Source organism: Chanodichthys erythropterus, chromosome 10 (assembly GCF_024489055.1).
Source record: "Chanodichthys erythropterus isolate Z2021 chromosome 10, ASM2448905v1, whole genome shotgun sequence".
Classification (NCBI taxonomy): domain Eukaryota; kingdom Metazoa; phylum Chordata; class Actinopteri; order Cypriniformes; family Xenocyprididae; genus Chanodichthys; species Chanodichthys erythropterus.
Window position 1 is genome coordinate 59,278,685 of NC_090230.1, and position 20,073 is coordinate 59,298,757.

Below are 20,073 nucleotides of genomic sequence, written 5' to 3' on the forward strand. Positions count from 1 at the left end.
GACGACAGACAACAAAGTGAACACTAGGGGGAGTGAGGAAGCCAACTGGAAGCGAGGGACGGAGGGACGGAGCGGAGACGGAGGAGTGCAGTCCAGAGGGGAAGGCAGGCTGACGAGGGACCAAGGTGTGAACGGGGGCAGGATGGAGACTTGTGAGGCTGGAGGACTGATGGGCAACGGTGGAGCAGAGGGAGGTTGGAGCCAGGGTGTAGGTAATCGCCCAGAGGTCCGAGGTGGAGATCTGGGCGAGGGGGCTTGAGGTGAAGGTTCAGTGAAGACAGACATGGGAGGCGGGAGAGGGAGGCAGGGAGGGAAAACAGTCTTTGGGCTGGAGGGTTCAAAAACACAGTTCATAGGAGCAGTAGGTTCGGCGGCGGCGGCGGCTGGAGCGGCTGGCTCGGCGGCGGCGGCTGGAGCGGCTGGCTCGGCGGCGGCGGCTGGAGCGGCTGGCTCGGCGGCGGCGGCTGGCTCGGCGGCGGCGGCTGGAGCGGCTGGCTCGGCGGCGGCGGCTGGAGCGGCTGGCTCGGCGGCGGCGGCTGGAGCGGCTGGCTCGGCGGCGGCGGCTGGAACTGAGGGCTCGTAGGCGGCGGCTGGAGCTGAGGGCTCGTAGGCGGCGGAGACTGGAGAACTTTGCTCGGCGGCGGAGACTGGAGAACTTTGCTCGGCGGCGGAGACTGGAGAACTTTGCTCGGCGGCGGAGACTGGAGAACTTTGCTCGGCGGCGGAGACTGGAGAACTTTGCTCGGCGGCGGAGACTGGAGAACTTTGCTCGGCGGCGGAGACTGGAGAACTTTGCTCGGCGGCGGAGACTGGAGAACTTTGCTCGGCGGCGGAGACTGGAGAACTTTGCTCGGCGGCGGAGACTGGAGAACTTTGCTCGGCGGCGGAGACTGGAGAACTTTGCTCGGCGGCGGAGACTGGAGAACTTTGCTCGGCGGCGGAGACTGGAGAACTTTGCTCGGCGGCGGAGACTGGAGAACTTTGCTCGGCGGCGGAGACTGGAGAACTTTGCTCGGCGGCGGAGACTGGAGAACTTGGCTCGGCGGCGGAGACTGGAGAACTTGGCTCGGCGGCGGAGACTGGAGAACTTGGCTCGGCGGCGGAGACTGGAGAACTTGGCTCGGCGGCGGAGACTGGAGAACTTGGCTCGGCGGCGGAGACTGGAGAACTTGGCTCGGCGGCGGAGACTGGAGAACTTGGCTCGGAGGAGACTGGAGAACTTGGCTCGGAGGAGACTGGAGAACTTGGCTCGGAGGAGACTGGAGAACTTGGCTCGGAGGAGACTGGAGAACTTGGCTCGGCGGAGACTGGGGTTGAGGGCCATTTCATCCCCTCAAATACAATTAAAATCCCCACAGGCACTGGAGCTGGCTCTGTGGGGACTGGAGCTGGCTCTGGAGATACTGGAGCTGGCTCTGGAGATACTGGAGCGGGCTCTGGAGACACTGGAGCGGGCTCTGGAGATACTGGAGATACTGGAGCGGGCTCTGGAGATACTGGAGCGGGCTCTGGAGATACTGGAGCGGGCTCTGGAGATACTGGAGCGGGCTCTGGAGATACTGGAGCGGGCTCTGGAGATACTGGAGCGGGCTCTGGAGATACTGGAGCGGGCTCTGGAGACACTGGAGCGGGCTCTGGAGACACTGGAGCGGGCTCTGGAGACACTGGAGCGGGCTCTGGAGACACTGGAGCGGGCTCTGGAGACACTGGAGCGGGCTCTGGAGACACTGGAGCGGGCTCTGGAGACACTGGAGCGGGCTCTGGAGATACTGGAGCGGGCTCTGGAGACATTGGGGCCGCTTTCTTCCTCCTCCTCCGCTTACTGGGCCCAGTAGCGGAATATGGGTCCAGCCCGGGGCAGGCAGGGAGTTCGCTGGAGCGGTGTGCAGAGGAAGCCGGAGGTTGACTAACTGGCCCGGCCAACCGTGTTTCTGGATGGACCGGACGACAACACTGATCCTGAACCTCTTTCACTAAGAATTTGGAGCCATTCAACCACAAAATTAAATTGATAGTTTCGCTTAAGGAGAAACAAAAAACAGGTTCATCAAAACGGATAGTGTCGTCATCCAATCCATCCAAAAACAGGGAGATCAACTGAGCGTCGGGCCAGTTAGACAAGTAAGCAAGCTCAACGAACTCCTCCACATACCTCTCCAGCGAACGTCCTACCTGCAGGAGCCCGATAATGCGTTCGCTGGCTGTTAGGGTGAGAGGCGATGGAGGAGCTGGATCCAGGGAGCTGGGGAAAGTCTCCATTTTTTTTCTCTGTGGAAATCCGGTCGGTTTAGGTCCGTTCTTCTGTTACGGGTGGCTGGTAGAGAGATGAGGCAGATACGGATTTCCACGATAATAGACACTTTACTTCAAACAATGGCAATGAACAACAGACAGACACCTTAACAAAACAGAGAACGGACGAGGAGTGAAGGGAGTGAGTGCAATATATGGGGAGTGCTGACAATAGAGTCCAGGTGCAGGTGATCTGTGATGATGAGGAGCTGACGAGGGAAGTGTGTGCAGGTGAGGAGAACAGGAGGATTCTGGGAAATGGAGTCCAGGGAAACAAGGGATCTGTAACAGCATGCAATTGTCACACGCAATTCGTCAGTAAAGCCGGTTCCCTGATTACTGCTAAATCGCCATCACCTGCTTTCAAATTGAGCGTCATTTAATAGACAGAGCCGTAGTTCACTGATAAGCCACGCAATATCGCGTTCATTATCGAAGTCGATATCTGCGATAATGAACGCGATATTGCGTGGCTTATCAGTGATCTACGGCTCTGTCTATTAAATGCCGCTCCATTTGAAAGCAGGTGATGGCGATTTAGCGGCAATCAGGGTACCGGCTTTACTGACGAAATGCGCGTGACAATTGCATGCGATATATCCCCCAGCCCTAGCCCTACTACAGTTAAATAATCTTGGGGCGGTTTCCTGGAAAGGGTTTAAATTAAGCCAGGATAGGCCTTAATCTTGAATAGTTAATCGTGGCTTAAAAAATGGCTTTCTGAAACACAGATTAAGTATAGGTTACTAAAACCTTGACTATGGAGTCTTGAATTAAAATAAACTATATTAAAGGTGCTCTAAGTGATCCTGGGTGGAGTAACTTCCTGTTGATGTTCGTTTTTTTTTTTTTTTACAGTATTTTCAGGGGACAGGCAGCTAGCGGATAGTGAGATGTTTGCTGTATGTGACAAAAAATGTTTTTGCCTCAAAACGTGTGACATCACTTAGAGCACCTTTAATTTAAAACCAACTGTGCTAATCTGAATTAGCATGAGAGAGGTTGCCTGTAAAACATGGAATGAACCAAGAAAAGCTTAAAATTACATAGAACTGAGAAGCAAATCCAAGGAAAACAATGGCAGCAGAAGAAGACTGCAATAATAATAAAAAACTTTGCTAAACAAGAGACAGTTCTTTTAAAGCAAGCAAAATACATCAACTGTAGGGGAAAAAAAAGAGAAATGCCTGGAAATCTGTTTGCAATGAATTCTATTTAAATAGATGAATTCTATATATATAATAATCCTATGATTATTAATGCTTTTGTTTTGTCTTTTACATAGCAACAAACTAAACATAAATATTTACACAATGTGATAATCAGTGTTGGCAGTCTAGAAATTGATTTGGTAGAAATGGGCTGGTTTGATCCAAAGCACTACTATAGTGGTTACTTCATTATATAATAGACAACTCTTGTTAGCAGGTCCTCAACCCAAGCACAAGCTCAACACTTCACCACAATGGTAATCTCCAAAAAACACTAACATAACAAAAACTTTTACATAATAGAACATTAAACAGTAAGAAGTCTCTCCATATTCTCATCTTTCTAAAAAAAAAAATGCATAAAATAACACTTTTTTAACATTTACTCTCCCACTTCAGCCCGGTGCAAAGCATGATGGGAAGTGAAAGTCCTGTTTGATTGGTTATTTCAAAATGAAAACTTCAAGTGAGTTCTAGTAACCATTTCAATTTAACAGTCAATTTAACATGAAGCAATCATTAACAAGATTTGCCTATTATATAATGAAGTAACCACTATAGTAGTGCTTTGGATCAAACCAGCCCATTTCTACCAAATCAATTTGAAGCAATTTTAACCAGAAACAATGGTGTTAAATCAAAATAAATTGTTTAAATAAAGTGAACAGCACCAAAAAAAAAAAAAGAAAGGAAAAGGAATTTGGTCCCACTTTATATTAAGTGGCCTTAACTACTATGTACTTACATCAAAAAATAAGTACAGTGTACTTATTGGGTTCATATTGAATTGCAAAACACATTTTCAGCTATTGAGGTGGGGTACGGGTAAGGTTAGGGAAAGCTTTGGTGGTATGGGTAGATTTAAGGGTAGGGGTAAGGGATAAGGGATGGGTCAACAGTGTAATTATAAATGTAATTACAGAAAATAATTACAGATGTTATTACATGCAGGTGTTTTTAAAATATAAGTACAATGTAAAAACATGTATGTACACAATAAGTGCATTGTATCAAATGATTAATTTAAATGTAAGTACATAATAGTTAAGGCCACTTAATATAAAGGGGGTCCAGGAATTATATATATATATATATATATATATATATATATATATATATATATATATATATATATATATATATATATATATAAAATATATCGCTATATATATAAGTAATACATGTGTCTTCTTTGAAACACAATGTTAATCCTCCAATTTAGCCTCAATTTAGTCCTGGAGTCGCTCTAGTCTTCCTCCAGGAAATCAGTTTATTAAACTCTGGACTAGACTAAGTCTAGGACTATTTTAAACCATGACAGAGAAAGCAGATTTCTGTTTATCTGGCTTAAAAGGCCATTTTATTCCTGGACTAGCCCCTTATGTTATTAGATTAGATCAGTTCCGGTGTTGTAATTGATAGTCTTAATCCTGTACATTTAGTTAAATATGTCACCTCCTCCAGCAGTATATAATCAACTGCATCCCTCTGTGAATTATTACATGAACTTGGCATTATATGATGTCAGACATATTAATTCATAAATTATCTTTTGCTTTGCATCCATCAAGTTACAAGTGAAGAGGAAAGCAAATAAAGGAAAGGAAAGAAAAATATTATGTCATCTGCAAAGTTATTTATTGGATTATCCAATAAGAGGCATTACTACATAAACACACTACGTTAAAGTTAAGAGTCTATATTTTTCTGTTAATGTTCTTGAAAGAAGGCTCTTTTGCTCACCAAAGCTGCATTTATTTGATCAAAGATACAGTAAAAACAGTGAAATATTATTACAATTTAAAATAACTGTTCTATATTTCTCTGTTTTCGATTTATTCCTGTGATCAAAGCTGAATTTTCACCATCATTAGTCCAGTCTTCAGTGTCACATGATCCTTCAGAAATCATTCCAATATGCTTATTTGCTGCTCAAGAAACATTTCTGATTATTATCAATGTTGAAAACAGTTTTGCTGATTTTTGTAGAAACTGTAGTACTTTGTTCAGGATTCTTTCATGAATAGAAAGTTCAAAAGAACAGCATTTATTTGAAATAGAGATAGTTTCTGTCATTTTATTGTCACTTTGATCAGTTTAACAGATCCTTACTGAATAAAAGCATTAATTACTTAATTACTTACTAAAAAAAATCCTACAGTAGTGTGTTTAATATATAAACTGTTTTACATTGGATTTCCAGCAAAGACAACTACGTGGTGATAAATAATGTGATATAAGATCTCACCCCAGCTGTACATATGGCTCCTTATTTTTAATGCCAAGTACTATTCAGTCTGTAAATCTGATGAGAAAGCAGGACTGACTGATTTATAGCCATTGCTGGAATGTCAGCATAAATTCATTAGAGATCTGCTGCTTTGCTGCTGTCTGTGGCGTCAGGTCAGGTCTGGCTCACAGGGTTAAATCAGGGTGATGCAGTGCCATCCTGTCCTATTAACAGCCCAATAAATGTTTCTCATGCCCCACAGAATATTGGGAAGAAGATGACGTGCCAAGAATTCATCAATAACCTGGACGGACTCAACGGAGGACAAGATTTCCCACGGGAGCTGCTGAAGGTAAGACTCAATCAAATCTCCCAGCATTCCTATGTAGTGCCAAGTTTACACTACAGGATTTTAAGCCTGATTTGCAAGTTAACAAGCTCACCGACAGGTCGGGCTGTGATCAGGGGAAATCAGCGAGTGATCGGCGCTCGCCAATCTTTATGTGTGAACTATTCAACGACTCATCAAAGAGGCTCGCTGACGCGTCGCCGACACCTCGCAGACGCCAGACAGATATCTAGCATGCTAAATATCTGAGCTGTCGGCCGACTCAATATCCTGTGGTGTCACGTGTCGCAACGCAATAGCCAATGAAATATACACTGATATGGAAGCAGCAATAACAATCCATTAAAATATAATTTGCCGGTGTCTACATTTACTCACCCTAATGTCATCCAAAATGTTCATGTCTTTCTTTCTTCAGTTGAAAAGAAATTAATTACCAGGATTATTCTCCTTATAATGGACTTCAGTGGCCTCCAAACAGTTGAAGGTCAAAATGATAGTTTCAGTGCAGCTTCAAAGGGCTTTAAACGATACCAGACGAGAAATAAGGGTCTTATCTAGCAAAACAATCTGTTATTTTTGAAAAAAATGTAAATGTATATGCTTTATATAAACAAATGAGGCTTATGGAAAAAATGGAACTGGCGCTGCGTTCGTTCCATAAGTAGAATAGGGAAGGTGTAGGACATACAGCGTAAGCTTTTTGAAGAATGCGAAAGTGCGTTTTGGCGAAAGAACTTGGAAGGCAATCATTTGTTTATATAAAGCATATACATATACTTTTTTTTTCGAAATGACTGATCGTTTCGCTAGATAAGACACTTATTTCACGTCTGGTATTGTTTAAAGCCCTTTGAAGCGGCACAGAAAAAGTAATTTTGACCTTCAACCATTTGGAGGCCATTGAAGTTGATTTCTTTTCGACTAAAGAAAGAAGGACATGAACATCTTGGATGACATGGGGGTGGGTAAATTATCAGGAAAATTTTATTTGAAAGTGAACTAATTCTTTAAGATCAAGGTCATTATATAGGTTTTTAAATGACAAAACACTTACTTGCACATATTTGAGAATCGGAATATCAGATAGTTAATGACATGGTGAGAAAAGCATTGTCATACACTGTGGCTGTGGCCGCGGTGTGTCACGTGACCTTCATGACGCATCGTCATGGAAACAATAAAGGGAAACATTCTAAAATAACAGTCGCCTTAACTCTGGGAGGTCAGCCAGAATGTTTTAAACTTGCGTGTGAAAAAGGGTTGTTTTAAATTTAATTAAATTTAATTCAAAATTGAATCTAATTTCCTCCCAATATCCATTTTAAAATAAAGTCATTGGGTGACAGTTGTCGTCAGCTCGTGTAGTGTGTAACCTCCTGTTGCAGATCATTTATGTAGTGTCACGTAGTGTGAACACCACAACGACTTCAAGACTCCACAGCAAGTCATGTAGTCTGAACAGCACAGCGATCTGCTGACGTTTAAAGTCCTGTAGTGTAAACTTGGCTTAAGATCACATGTGGAAGGATGCATTATTACATTAAAAACTGATGTGAATGATACAGAAAACTCAAAATGGAAATCAGTTGCTCCAGGTCCGTAGAGCCCAGTGATATTCTATAACACACAATGCCTTCTACTTTCCCCTGTTTTCATAAGATCATCTGATCCTTACTAATCAATCACCATCAACCTAATGTTTGTACACCTGATACAAGTTTAGTACAAAAGCGCTCTTGAATTGGATTCATTAGTAATGGATGCCGTTATTGGAGACAGACATGGACATTTGGAGTCCTGAACTAGTGCAGTAGGGTCCTCTTTAAACTATTGCTCCACCATGACAATGGATAAAAGTGAAAACTAAAATAAAATATATCTTGTGGCAATACTAAGAATAAAAAATGCAATGATGCGTGATATCAAATTTGTGTGTTTAGAAGCGTCTGCGTTCACATACAAAGAACAGGATAGAGAGCAGGGAGAGGATTTATTTGTTTCACAGCAAGTGGACATGCTTGTTACTGTCATTTTCTCTTTATATGGAGGTAATTATGTAAATATTCAGATCTTGAGTTGTTTGTGATCATAAGTGATGTTTACACACATTTAAATGTATACATTTGTCAGGTGCTAATCTAAAGCTTACATTGCATTCAAGATTTTCAATTTCAGTTTTTTATTTTCAGTTCATGCACTCCCCAGGAATCAAGCCCATGACCTTGCTGTTGCTGGCTATTGTTTGAGCTACAGGAACAACAAAAGATGCAGTAGATAAAAAAAATAAATAAAATAATAATAATAATACAAACTGTTTATATCCATATTAAATACATTTTTTACAAGCTTCTTGAAGAAAAAAAAGAATGCTCTGAATTTAATTGTAATCCAAAAATATAATCTTTTTTCAAGTGGGCTTATAAATTGGCTGATAAATTATTTTATAAAATGCATAGGGGGTTAAACTACCTTTGCAGTGATATGTTAATAGGGGTGTAACGATACGCTCAGGTCACGATACGGTAAGAAACACTTACTGAACTACAGAGCTGATTGAGACGCACCCTTAATATGCGGTGACAACCCGGCTTCTCTCACTTCCACCTCCATGTTGCAGAGTAGGTCATGTCGGCAGCTCAACCAATAAGATTAGACTGCCGTCATATCGTAAAAGTATCAGCATCACTGCAATTCACCAGCATCATTGTCAACAGATGAGGTCATTAAAATTACACTGTCATAATAATTTGATTTTAAAGGTGCCATCGAACGTTTTTTTACAAGATGTAATATAAGTCTAAGGTGTCCCCTGAATGTGTCTGTGAAGTTTCAGCTCAAAATACCCCATAGATTTTTTTTTTATAAATTTTTTTAACTGCCTATTTTGGGGCATAATTAGAAATGCACCGATTCAGGTTGTGCTTGCCTTAAATAGCATAGCAAGTTCACACAGCTAATATAACCCTCAAAATGGATCTTTACAAAGTGTATGTCATGCATGATGCATGCATACATCAGATCATGTGAGTATAGTATTTATTTTGGTTTTTACATTTGATTCTGAATGAGTTTGAGGCTGTGCTCCGTGGCTAAAGCTAACATTACACACTGTTAGAGAGATTTATAAAGAATGAAGTTGTGTTTATGAATTATACGGACTGCAAGTGTTTAAAACTGAAAATAGCGGCGGCTCTTGTCTCCGTGAATACAGTAATAAATGATGGTAACTTTAATCACATTTAACAGTACATTAGCAACATGCTAACGAAACATTTAGAAAGACAATTTACAAATATCACTAAAAATATCATGTAATCATGGATCATGTCAGTTATTATCGCTCCATCTGCCATTTTTCGCTATTGTTCTTGCTTGCTTACCTAGTCTGATGATTCTGCTGTGCACAGATCCAGACGTTAATTCTGGCTGCCCTTGTGTAATGCCTTGAGCATGGGCTGGCATATGCAAATATTGGGGGTGTACATATTAATGATCCCGACTGTTATGTAACAGTCGGTGTTATGTTGAGATTCGTGTGTTCTTTGGAGGTCTTTTAAACAAATGAGATTTATATGAGAAGGAGGAACAATGGTGTTTGAGACTCACTGTATGTCATTTCCATGTACTGAACTTTTGTTATTCAACTATGCCAAGGTAAATTCAATTTTCCATTCGATGGCACCTTTAAAGTATGTTTAAAAACTAAAGACTATATAGATCTGGCTATGCAAGACTATAGTTTGAATCACACATTGTTCACACATTGGAAATAAAAAAGCAATTAAAATGCATGAAAATTCCTATTGCCCCTTTAAATGCTGCACATGTACTTTATAGGGCCACTCAGGAATTATAGTATATTACATCATTTGTCAGTTCATGGCAAAACATAACATGAATGTTCAGATGAGAGATTAATGTTATCGGAAGGCTATTCACATATTTACAGGGAACTTTGATTGATTTGGCTTTGTATGGTCACTTGCCCTTTCCTAGAGATGTTTTGATTCACCAACAGATCTGTGGCCCAACTGCAAAAATTCCTCTGATTCCTCTGAAATGTCCGGTGCTGGCACGATCTCTGCAGCCAAGCTCAATCAACAACAGGCCAAAACAGTCCCACGTGGGCTCAAGCTCAAATGAGTGTGATCTGCCAAAATCAGTGGACATAAATAATTAAATACCCCCCCCCCCCCCAACTACCACCTCTTCCGGATAGAGCACCTCCTGCCCCTTTCTGTCCCGCTTTATTAAAATGAATACACTTCACACACTAACAGGATGTGTATTGCATGCTTAATAAATTGGCAGTAACTTCAGTGAGCACTTTATATGACGTTATATAAAGCTGCACCAAAACTGAGTGCCCTTGCCGAGCGTCTGTCGTGACTGTCCTCTGCCAGCTCCATGAGCTGCCTGCTTTTATGAGCTTTTTATGGTCTGCTCACAGGTATCACAATGCTGAATGACTCACTGACAACTTGCCTTAATGAAAGAGAAGAGTGCTGTGTACTGGGCACTTTTTGTGTCAAATATGTCTTTTTGTCGTTAGGTCACAAGAATTCTTGTAATGGACGCAGATAATCTTGTCTCGGTTCAGTTAGATCAGGGCTGTGGAATGAAGCAGTTTGCATCTTTGACAGACTTGCCTCGGTCATATTAACGTCTAGTGAAACAATCAGACAAGTTTATTAAGATCTGAGGCAGCAAGGTCAGAATCATTTAAAGTTGTTTTCAGCTCATTTCAGTGACACATTCTGAGTACAAGGTCAAGTTTTTCAGTTGTGTAAGTCACCATCTTGTTTTCTGCAGTGAAATTAACCTGCCAAAACTCAAAATATATTGATGGATTATTTTGTCCTTTCATATTTCTAGGTTGGCATCTGAAGGAAATCTGGTAAATGGCTGACTGAATCACACAGTGCCAGCAGCATCTTTGTAGCAGAACTTAATGTTTTATTGTATTATTAAGGCATAAGTTTGGTGGAAAAATGCTTCTAATTTATTTCATGTTATCACAAATGCCAGTATTTGGAAAGCAGAGTGGCTGATGGTTAATAAAATGCACATATATATTTTGGGGCTGTCAACTTAAGCGATTAGCCTTTTAGACCTTTTTTTTTTTTTTTTTTACAACTAAAAAACAAAAGTAAAGTTATTTGCAGTTCTCAGAAATGTACTCCACTTTATAAGACTCAACACCTTGAATACAGGTGAGTGTATTCATCTTGATCATAAATATAGTTTATATATATATATATATATATATATATATATATATATATATATATATATATATATATATATATAGATATATAGTAGATATAGATATAGATATATAGATATATATATATAGATATATTAAGAAGTATAGGTAAGTGTTTTTTAAAGATGTTTCTGAATTGGTGTCATGACATGAGGAATCAAATTTACTTTGATCTTTTGACATAAAGAAATAAATAAAAATTACTATAAATAAATTCTACTATAAAAAAAAATTCTGTATGGTTTTCAAAAATAGCATGTGTCCAAGCTGCTAAAATCACTAGTTTTCTACTTCCTCCGCATTGCGACGTCCCACTGTGGCAGATATTTGCATCTGACCGCCTCCACAGCAACACATCAATACCCACTTTACCTTATCAGTTCCATAGCCTGTCCAGCATTAGATTTACATTTACATTTATGCAATGCTTTTATCCATTATGCCATTACCTTCCTGTTGCTACTGACAAGTCAAGATGTATCACCAAAAATGGAGTGTTTCTGACAGAGGGTCAGAATGAGGGTGAAAAAACAGCTTGCTTTGCAAATATGTAACTGTATTTTGTGCAGAAAACTTTAGAAGTGAACATCAAGCAACATTAAAATACTGCAAAAAAGGAAAGTCATGACCTCTTCAGGGCTCCAGACTAACATTTGAGAGCAGTAGCACTGGTGCCACTAAGCTCTACAGATGGAGGCACCAGTACCTCATTTGGTAGCACTTTTAACCATAATTAATCAAAATAATTATTGTTTTGCATTAATAAGTGCAGTTACTAATAAAATTACGTTTTTTTCCGAAATTTGACAGTAAAGACACTTAAGATGCAGATGAAATGAACACTTTTATTAACAATAGTAATGTGTAAAAACCTAATTTTTATAGGGAAAATTAAAATATTCTACTCTTGTTAAATGTACTATTGTTCTTCTATAATATTACACTGAACTGAACGACAGCTTCAGTGATTTTAAATAGAGCACTCTTTACATGTTTTCTGTGTAATTTAGTCACAATTTGAAGAAAAGTTTTTGTTTTTCATGAGACTTTGTGACTTTTTCCATGTATTATGGAGTGGAAATGGCTAATAAGTCAATAAGTGCTCCTTTGCTGCTGTCTACTGGTTATAGTGGTAAGTTCATGTCTTTTTTTAAATATATGTGACCCGTCACGGAAACCAGGGACACAAGTCGGCAGCACAACTTTCGAGCAAAATGAGAAAGAAGCATTTTTTTTCAAAATTGGTGATTTTTGTTTTTTTGCAGAATCTGTTAGTTGAGATCATGAAGAAGCCTTTCCGTGTTTGAGATAGCAGTATTGGTATATTTAAAAGCGTACATTTTGAAGTTGAAATTGGCTTGTTTTTCGGAGATTCTAGCACGCAGTAGGGGCGTGTCATGTCTGTGTGTATTTCCATACTGGGAAGCGTGGCTACTTATTATGCAGCGCTCTGGCCGGCTCTAGCTGATATCAAAATTCAATGAAGAACCGTGGCCGTTACACCGAAAATGTTTTGAAGTACTTCTTCGACAAGCCGGATGCTTATGAACAAGCGCTCACTGATTCTGAAGACGATCTGAGCGACGATGAAAGCGGCATAATAAGACATTACCTCTCTGGAGTCGGGTAACACGCCGGCGCATTTTGCAGGATTTTTTTCACATTGCAGCAAAACAGACTTAAAATACTCCGTCATTTTTTGTCATAGAGACATAAGTAATATATCAATTGAAACTATAGAATGTCTTCTTTTATTTGTGTACAATCAGAGTAAAAACAAAATGTTGTGCTTTTTGTAAAATAAAGAAAACTAACATGATGCGTGATCTCTCATCTCCCTCTGAACAAAGTCCAATCTGATAGTTCTCAGAAAATGAACTGTAACTTAGTGAATACTAATCATAAAAAAATTATACTTGTGTCTGAAAAAACGTTGAAATGTCAGGTTTTAAATCATGTAAGTAAAATCGAAAACAAACATTCTGTGTTTATGTAATCTGTATGAAAAAAGCCATGTCAGAAGTCTGTGATTCAGCTCATTATCCACTAATGCGGCCACGCCCACGGAGGGAGCGCTATTCAGACACAAATTCAGTCAATTCATGCATTCATCGTCTCAATCGTGTATTTATTGTCTTGAAAAGTGTTTTGAATAGCCATAGTTAGCGACCTCTGGCCTCTGTTAGTCCAGTTAGTTCCTGGATTGCCTATTCTTCTTTAACAGGCTTCTCAGCTGAGAAAATTTTATTTCATTATTATAGTGACCAAAATGATCACGGTTATCACAGAATCCTGTTCAAAAAGTAAATTCACCAAGTTTCAGCAAATAACAAATAAAATTAGCATCAATATGTACTTTTTCTTTACATAAACATTAAAATAATAACATTAAAAATGATGGGCAGATTTTAAAGGAGTGTCTTACAACAATCTACAATGCACAAGTTCAAAAAAAGTCACATATTTCAGCCTCTAAATCATTTTTATAAAAGTCAAAAAAGATAAATTACTGACATTTATAATGCAGATTAACCTTTATTATTAATAGTATGCGGTCCATGCAGCTTTACAGGGGGTATGGTTTATCTAAATGAGATGTAAAAGAGCCCTATTGTCACTCCCAGCAGGTGAGAACAGGTGAGAACTGCAACTTTAGAGGTGTTTTTCTCCCTATAGAGCTTTCTTGAATGCCTACCTTCAAATGGCCACAACTTCTCCAAACATTATCAGATTTCCATGTGTCACACATCGTTGGAAAGCTTGGAGACTACACTTTTTCAGAATCTGTGAATAACTCAAAATGTCCCAGAACCGACTTGTGTCCCTACTTTCCGTGACTGGTCACATATGTGTTAGTTTGCCACAAAGTTTTAGTTTTCCTACATCTTAAAATTTTAGTTTTAGTAGTACATGACAAGAGCAGAATCTTCACTCCAGTTTACATGTAATTTTCATTACTCTGATTATTCGCTAACGAGTATGGTTATACCACACTCAGATAGGCATACAGTATGCATGTTAATGGTCATCAAATTCAAAATACATATTTATGGACGTTCTAGATATGACACAATGTCTGTGTTTTAATATGTTAATATTTCGGTAAATTCAAACGCTTTCTCACTAGATCTCCCAGCACTGTGTAGTAGCAGTGTAGCGTGCTTGAGATTGGCTCATGAGTAAACCTGTTCTGAGCTTGTGCTGCAGTGTCAATTATTGCTCCGAGCTGATCTGCACAGCTCAAAAGAATTGTGCAGTTTCGTTTCACTCTCATTTTGTTTGCTTTCTGATGTTTCTCATATGCAACTTAAAGGCAGCTCTTATCAATTGGGCAACATGGAGGTCGCTCCAGTGAGAACTCCAACAAAATTTAGTTGCACTGGCAGGACAAAAGGTCACAAAATGCAACCATTTGGTTGAAGTCTGGAGCCCTGCCCTTGAAGTGTTTAGGGAGTCGCATGACCTTTTACAACCTGTGCTAAAAAGGCCTGATATTTTAAGACTTATTGTCCTTGACATATAGTCATTAAGGTCTGCAGGTGTTCTCTGTAGTTACTCAAAAAGAATTTTGTTGGTTACGTCCCACTACATTGCAGATTACATTTTGCGGACGAAAGTTTTTCATATATTACTCTAAAATGGATAGTTCCGGTCCTTGATTCTGATTGGTTGAACCTTGTTCGAACATACACCTGTGCCCTCATTACATCAGTATTACTGCGCAACTGCAATAAATATTAAAATAAATCTTTTTATGGATTAACCTTTTTTTATAAATGCAATAAGCCCTGTGAAGCCGTGGTTTACACTGGATTTACAACACGGGTTTTGTTTCACGGGGCTTATTGCTTTATTAAGCACTGAAGCAATTTAGTTTCTTCCTTTAAAATAGTAGAAGAACATGCCAACAGAAGAACACTCTTTAACATGGCTTGTTAAGAGTGTCTTTTGAGAAGGACTATTGCGATGGACACAAATAAACTTGAAAGCGTCAGTGTCTGTAAGTGTGAAGGGCTGTGTGTGACTGTGTGTCTCCATTTGACCGTACACACAGAACAATTTGTCACGGATCTCTTGCAGTATTAAACAGTCTGCTTTGATATATCAAATATCTAATTTCTCATCTGCTCTAGTTACATACTGTAATTTGGTGTCTGACTGTTATGTATCATTTGCAAGTTTAATGTTGCTGTGTTTATTACTATAGCCTTGTTTGTAGTGAAGTCACAATGATCAGCCAAGTACTGTCGTCACAACTGATATCCAGAGGAAATTTCATTCTTTTATATTTCCTCACTGCCACCATAGTCACGGTAAAGTTCAGTGTTGCTGTTTACTGACTGTATGTTCATGAGACAGACATATTTTCATTGTATTTGTGTAACAGTATTAGCTAGTGAAAACAGAAGAATAATTCATTGATTTTCTTAAACCATAACTAAACCTAGTTAACCACAGCTGAGCCTGGTTTGCTGATGGAATGCACAATAGTGTTCATACTTAAGTTTAGGGGTTTGTTCCCTAACTCAAAATATTACGGGGCGTTCACACTGACAGCAGTGTGTCAAAGTCTGTGAAGGTCATGTGATCTCTCTGTTATCCTTCAGAGGACTTATTATGTGAGCTCAGCTTTATACTTCTCCATGTAAGGAGGGACTCGAGGTAGAGACCAGAATATCACAGACTCTTCAGAGCTCTTTTGACTGTGGTCATTAAGCAACCGCCCACAACACCCTAGCAACCACCCTGAACACCCTAGCAACTGCATAGCGACATGCTGAAAAACACTGAGAACTCCCTAGCATTACGGCAGTATGACAGTATTTTACACAGGCAAACATCACTTAAATTCTTCAGGAATTGCAATAAGTAGTTACATATGTATAGGTACATGCGTGTGCAAAAAGAGTAGACATTATATATATATATATATATACACACACTCTTTTTTTTGCACACATATGTAACTATACATATGTAACTACTTACTGCTTTTTATCTGATCCCTGTTTTAACAGTTTGGCTCATTTAATTTAAGTATTTGTTGGAATAGTTCATATTTGTGGCATTTTTAAATATACATGGTAACACTTTACAGTGTTTCATTTGTTAACATTAGCTAATGTATTTCCTAACATGAACTAACCATGAGCAACACATTTATTACTGCATTTGTTAATCTTTGTTAACGTTAGTTAATGATAATACAGCAGGTTATTGTTTGTTCATGTTAGTTCACAGTGCATTAACTAATGTTAAAAAATAATACAACTCTTGATTTTAATAATGTATTAGTAAATTTTGAAATTAACATTAACAAAGATGAATAAATGCTGTAGAAGTGCAGTTCATTGTTAGTTCATGTTAACTAATGTAGTTAACTAATGCTAACTAATGAATATAAACTGAATATATACTGCGGAAATCTCAACCATTGACCAGGGGATTAATGGCAGTAATGTTTGAATGTTCAAGTACCAGCTCTTGTCCTGGTATGTTGAAACCCTTGGATCTTTGGATTTACAGAGGTCTGGCCTTTAAAACAGAGACATGAGTGACAGCACACCTCCGTGTAATCAGACACTGATCACTGCCGCCACACTTATGATGCTTCTATTCTTATCAGACCTATTTTTGCTAGACTCAACACACATAATGCTGAAGGTGTTCGACAAGCTCTTTTGCAAGACACAGTGACCTGTGATGAATTTACTGGAAATTTAAACCTTTTCAACACTACATTTATTTTATTTTCCTGCCTTATTTAGTTGTCTCTATTGCACTAATTAATTTCACTTTAACATCTTATTAGAAGCTTTAACACATTGATTTGGTGAGATCAATAACTAATCTGAATAATTCTGATTCTTCTGCTGGTCCAGAAGAACTTAAAAAAAATATTATTTATATTACTTATTAATATTATTAATAAGTGTTTAATTTAATAGAGATTGTTTGTCTACATGGCAAGATGCTACTAGAATGATTGTCTGATATCAGGTTTATAAACGCAGGCGATGTGACGCAGCTCATCTGTCTGAAAATAAAGTGTTAAATCAAAGGTCAAAAGATTAATAACTGTATATTAGATGGAAAATCGCAGTGGCTATCTTTAGACAACTGCTGCTTTGCACAAGGAGAGGAGATTCCTTTCAGCTTATTCTTCAGAATGACAGAACACAATGTTATGCTTTTATTCTTTTATTGCTGATAGGTTTTGATTTCTCTTTTGATTTTTCTCTCTTTGCTGCTTGCTGGTGAGAATGGTGTTTTTCATGATGTATGGCTACCAGTATCTGGCCAGTAACGTTTTGTTACTCGAATTTGGCACTTGTTGCATTTTACTTTTGTCTGATAGTAGGATTGATGGCATGTTACATGAAGCATTAGTGTTGGTGTGGACTCATTAATGATGTGTTCATCATGATGGCAACAGCTGTCACAGTCTGCTGTTGGTAGATTTACAACAGTGCCATACTGGTGCAGTATTTAATTATTGGTTTAACTGTACTCAAAGGATATTTATTGGAACTGGAAATCTTCCTGAATCCCCTGCTTTGTGCTTTTCAATCTCCGTTTCGCAGAATTGCTTGGATTGTTAATTTTTCTTAATGTGCTTATGTGGTCATCCAAGCGCATACCGTTTGCACACTGCACAAATATGAACGTTGTATTCACGTCTTAAACTAAATGGGTTAAGACATGCGTTTTTTGGCCATTAAATAATGCCGCAAATACCAGTAAATTGACGAGTGCAAAGATTAGTAAATCACATTGCGTGATTCATTTAAATATTCTCCTTCCATAAAGTTTGCGTCTGAAAGGGAAACTCCTACAAATACATATGCAATAAGGTAAGACGCAAAAACAACTCAGTCTATGCCTTTTCAGCACTAATTTTACACTGCGTTTCTTTAGTAAATCCCGACAGTAGTTTTTTAACGCCAAAAGAGGGTTTGTGCTGGCGCAAGCTGATTTCAGTTTCAAAAACTGTTGTTCTTTTCATCAAAGAATCATTAAAAAAATGACAACTGTTTTGACTTACAGGAAGGCCTCATCTGACATGATAACCGTGTGTTGATACTTTATGATATTTCTTGTGAGAAATTGACAGCAGCTGAGACATTCACAAAACTGCATTTATGTGCTGTGAAATGAATGCATCATATAGTGCTATATGGCACGTACCCGCTATATATTGTTTGAATCGAATGGTGGTTTATTCTGAGCAGCAGTGAATTGACCTGTCTGTGTTATCTGGCGTATGGCGCGCGGCACTGAGACGGGCTCAACTGCTGCCAGCATTTCATCCTACACATGCATGTCTACACCTTTTCAAGGTTGCGCATAGAAACTGCATGTTTTATTTGTTTAGATTATACAGACACTCACACGATGTCCTGTAGATTTTTGTGAAGCATTGTGTTTTGCGTATGCATGTATGAATCAACTATGAGCTGCATGCACCATGTATACATTTAGCAACAGTGGTATGCTATTGCTTGATGTCTAATAAAACCAGTTCTATGGAGTCATTCTGAAAGTAACCAAAATATTGTTTAGATTGAATCTTACTCAATGCATGAATAATCAAGTAGAAACAAAGATCTGAATTGCATGTGCGCTGCCCATTAACCTGTAGGTCACACTGAGCTGTGCCGCTTTAATGAGGGTATAAAATAAGCTGAGTTTAATGGTCAGTAGGCAAATAAACAGACCCCATAAAGATTTCATTCAATTAGAGTACATCAGCTGTAAAGTGCTTTAATTCAATATATCAGACGCTCTTAACTGCATGATGAAAAGTGTCCACAGACAACAGTTCACCATGTTGTAACCAGTCGCTACATTTTTGTCAGTGGTCAACTAATATATTGCCAAGACTGTTATATTGAATTTTAAAGAAGTTTTTGAATGTCTAATAGACCATTTGGGAGCATCATTTGGTCACTGCAGTTGCACGTGCATAGTTGTGGCAGAAAACAGTGGTAACGAGTGGAGCAAAATAGGCAAGATCCACAGAATAAGAGAAAAAATGTCTTGTTGGAATGCAAAAAAGAGATAGTCTTCATTTTTACAGAATGTCATCATCAAAGACGCTCTTTGAAGCTAAACGCAGACGTTTCTGGTTGCAAGCCATTAAATGTTCACTGTGTACTCTCTATAAAATTATGGTTACCTGGTCTTTATTTCTAATTTAGTAAATATTATGTCAAATCAATCAATCAATCAATCAATCAATCAATCAATCAATCAATCAATCAATCAATCAATCAATCAGTCAATCAGCTTTTTATTTATTGGCCAAGGATGCTTAGCCTACAAGGAAAAACATCTTTTGCTGTGCTTTTTTGATAATAATGACAACATTACTCTCCCACTTTAGATCACTACAAATAGTAGTGCCAAGGAACTTATAAGATTCAGTGCTGCTTACTATACAACCATTGATTATGAGTGGAGGCAAACAAGGAGGGCTCTTCTTAAAGTCAACAATCATCTCCACAGTCTTGCTGATGTTTAATTGCAGATTATTGCATCTGCACCACAAGGAGAGCTGTTCCATCTGCTGACTGTAAGCTGACTCTTCCCCATCTTGAATAAGGCCAATGATTAGAATGAGGCCAATGACCCCTCTCTTAAAAATATTAGTATCAGCCATCAAAAAAAAAATCTATGTCTTTCGACTACCAAATTTCATGCATCAATTATCATAGCGAGT

The 20,073-nt window shown here is 38.9% G+C and overlaps 1 protein-coding gene across 5 annotated transcripts in view; it reads left to right on the top strand.

Moving 5' to 3' along the window:
• psd3l (pleckstrin and Sec7 domain containing 3, like) overlaps positions 1-20,073 on the top strand; it is a 122,739-nt gene that overhangs the window by 66,908 nt on the left and 35,758 nt on the right. For all 5 annotated transcript variants that reach the window (XM_067398413.1, XM_067398415.1, XM_067398414.1 and 2 more), the window contains one exon: positions 5,996-6,085. In XM_067398413.1, the coding sequence (XP_067254514.1) occupies positions 5,996-6,085 (90 nt within the window). The remainder of the gene's footprint in view (positions 1-5,995; positions 6,086-20,073) is intronic.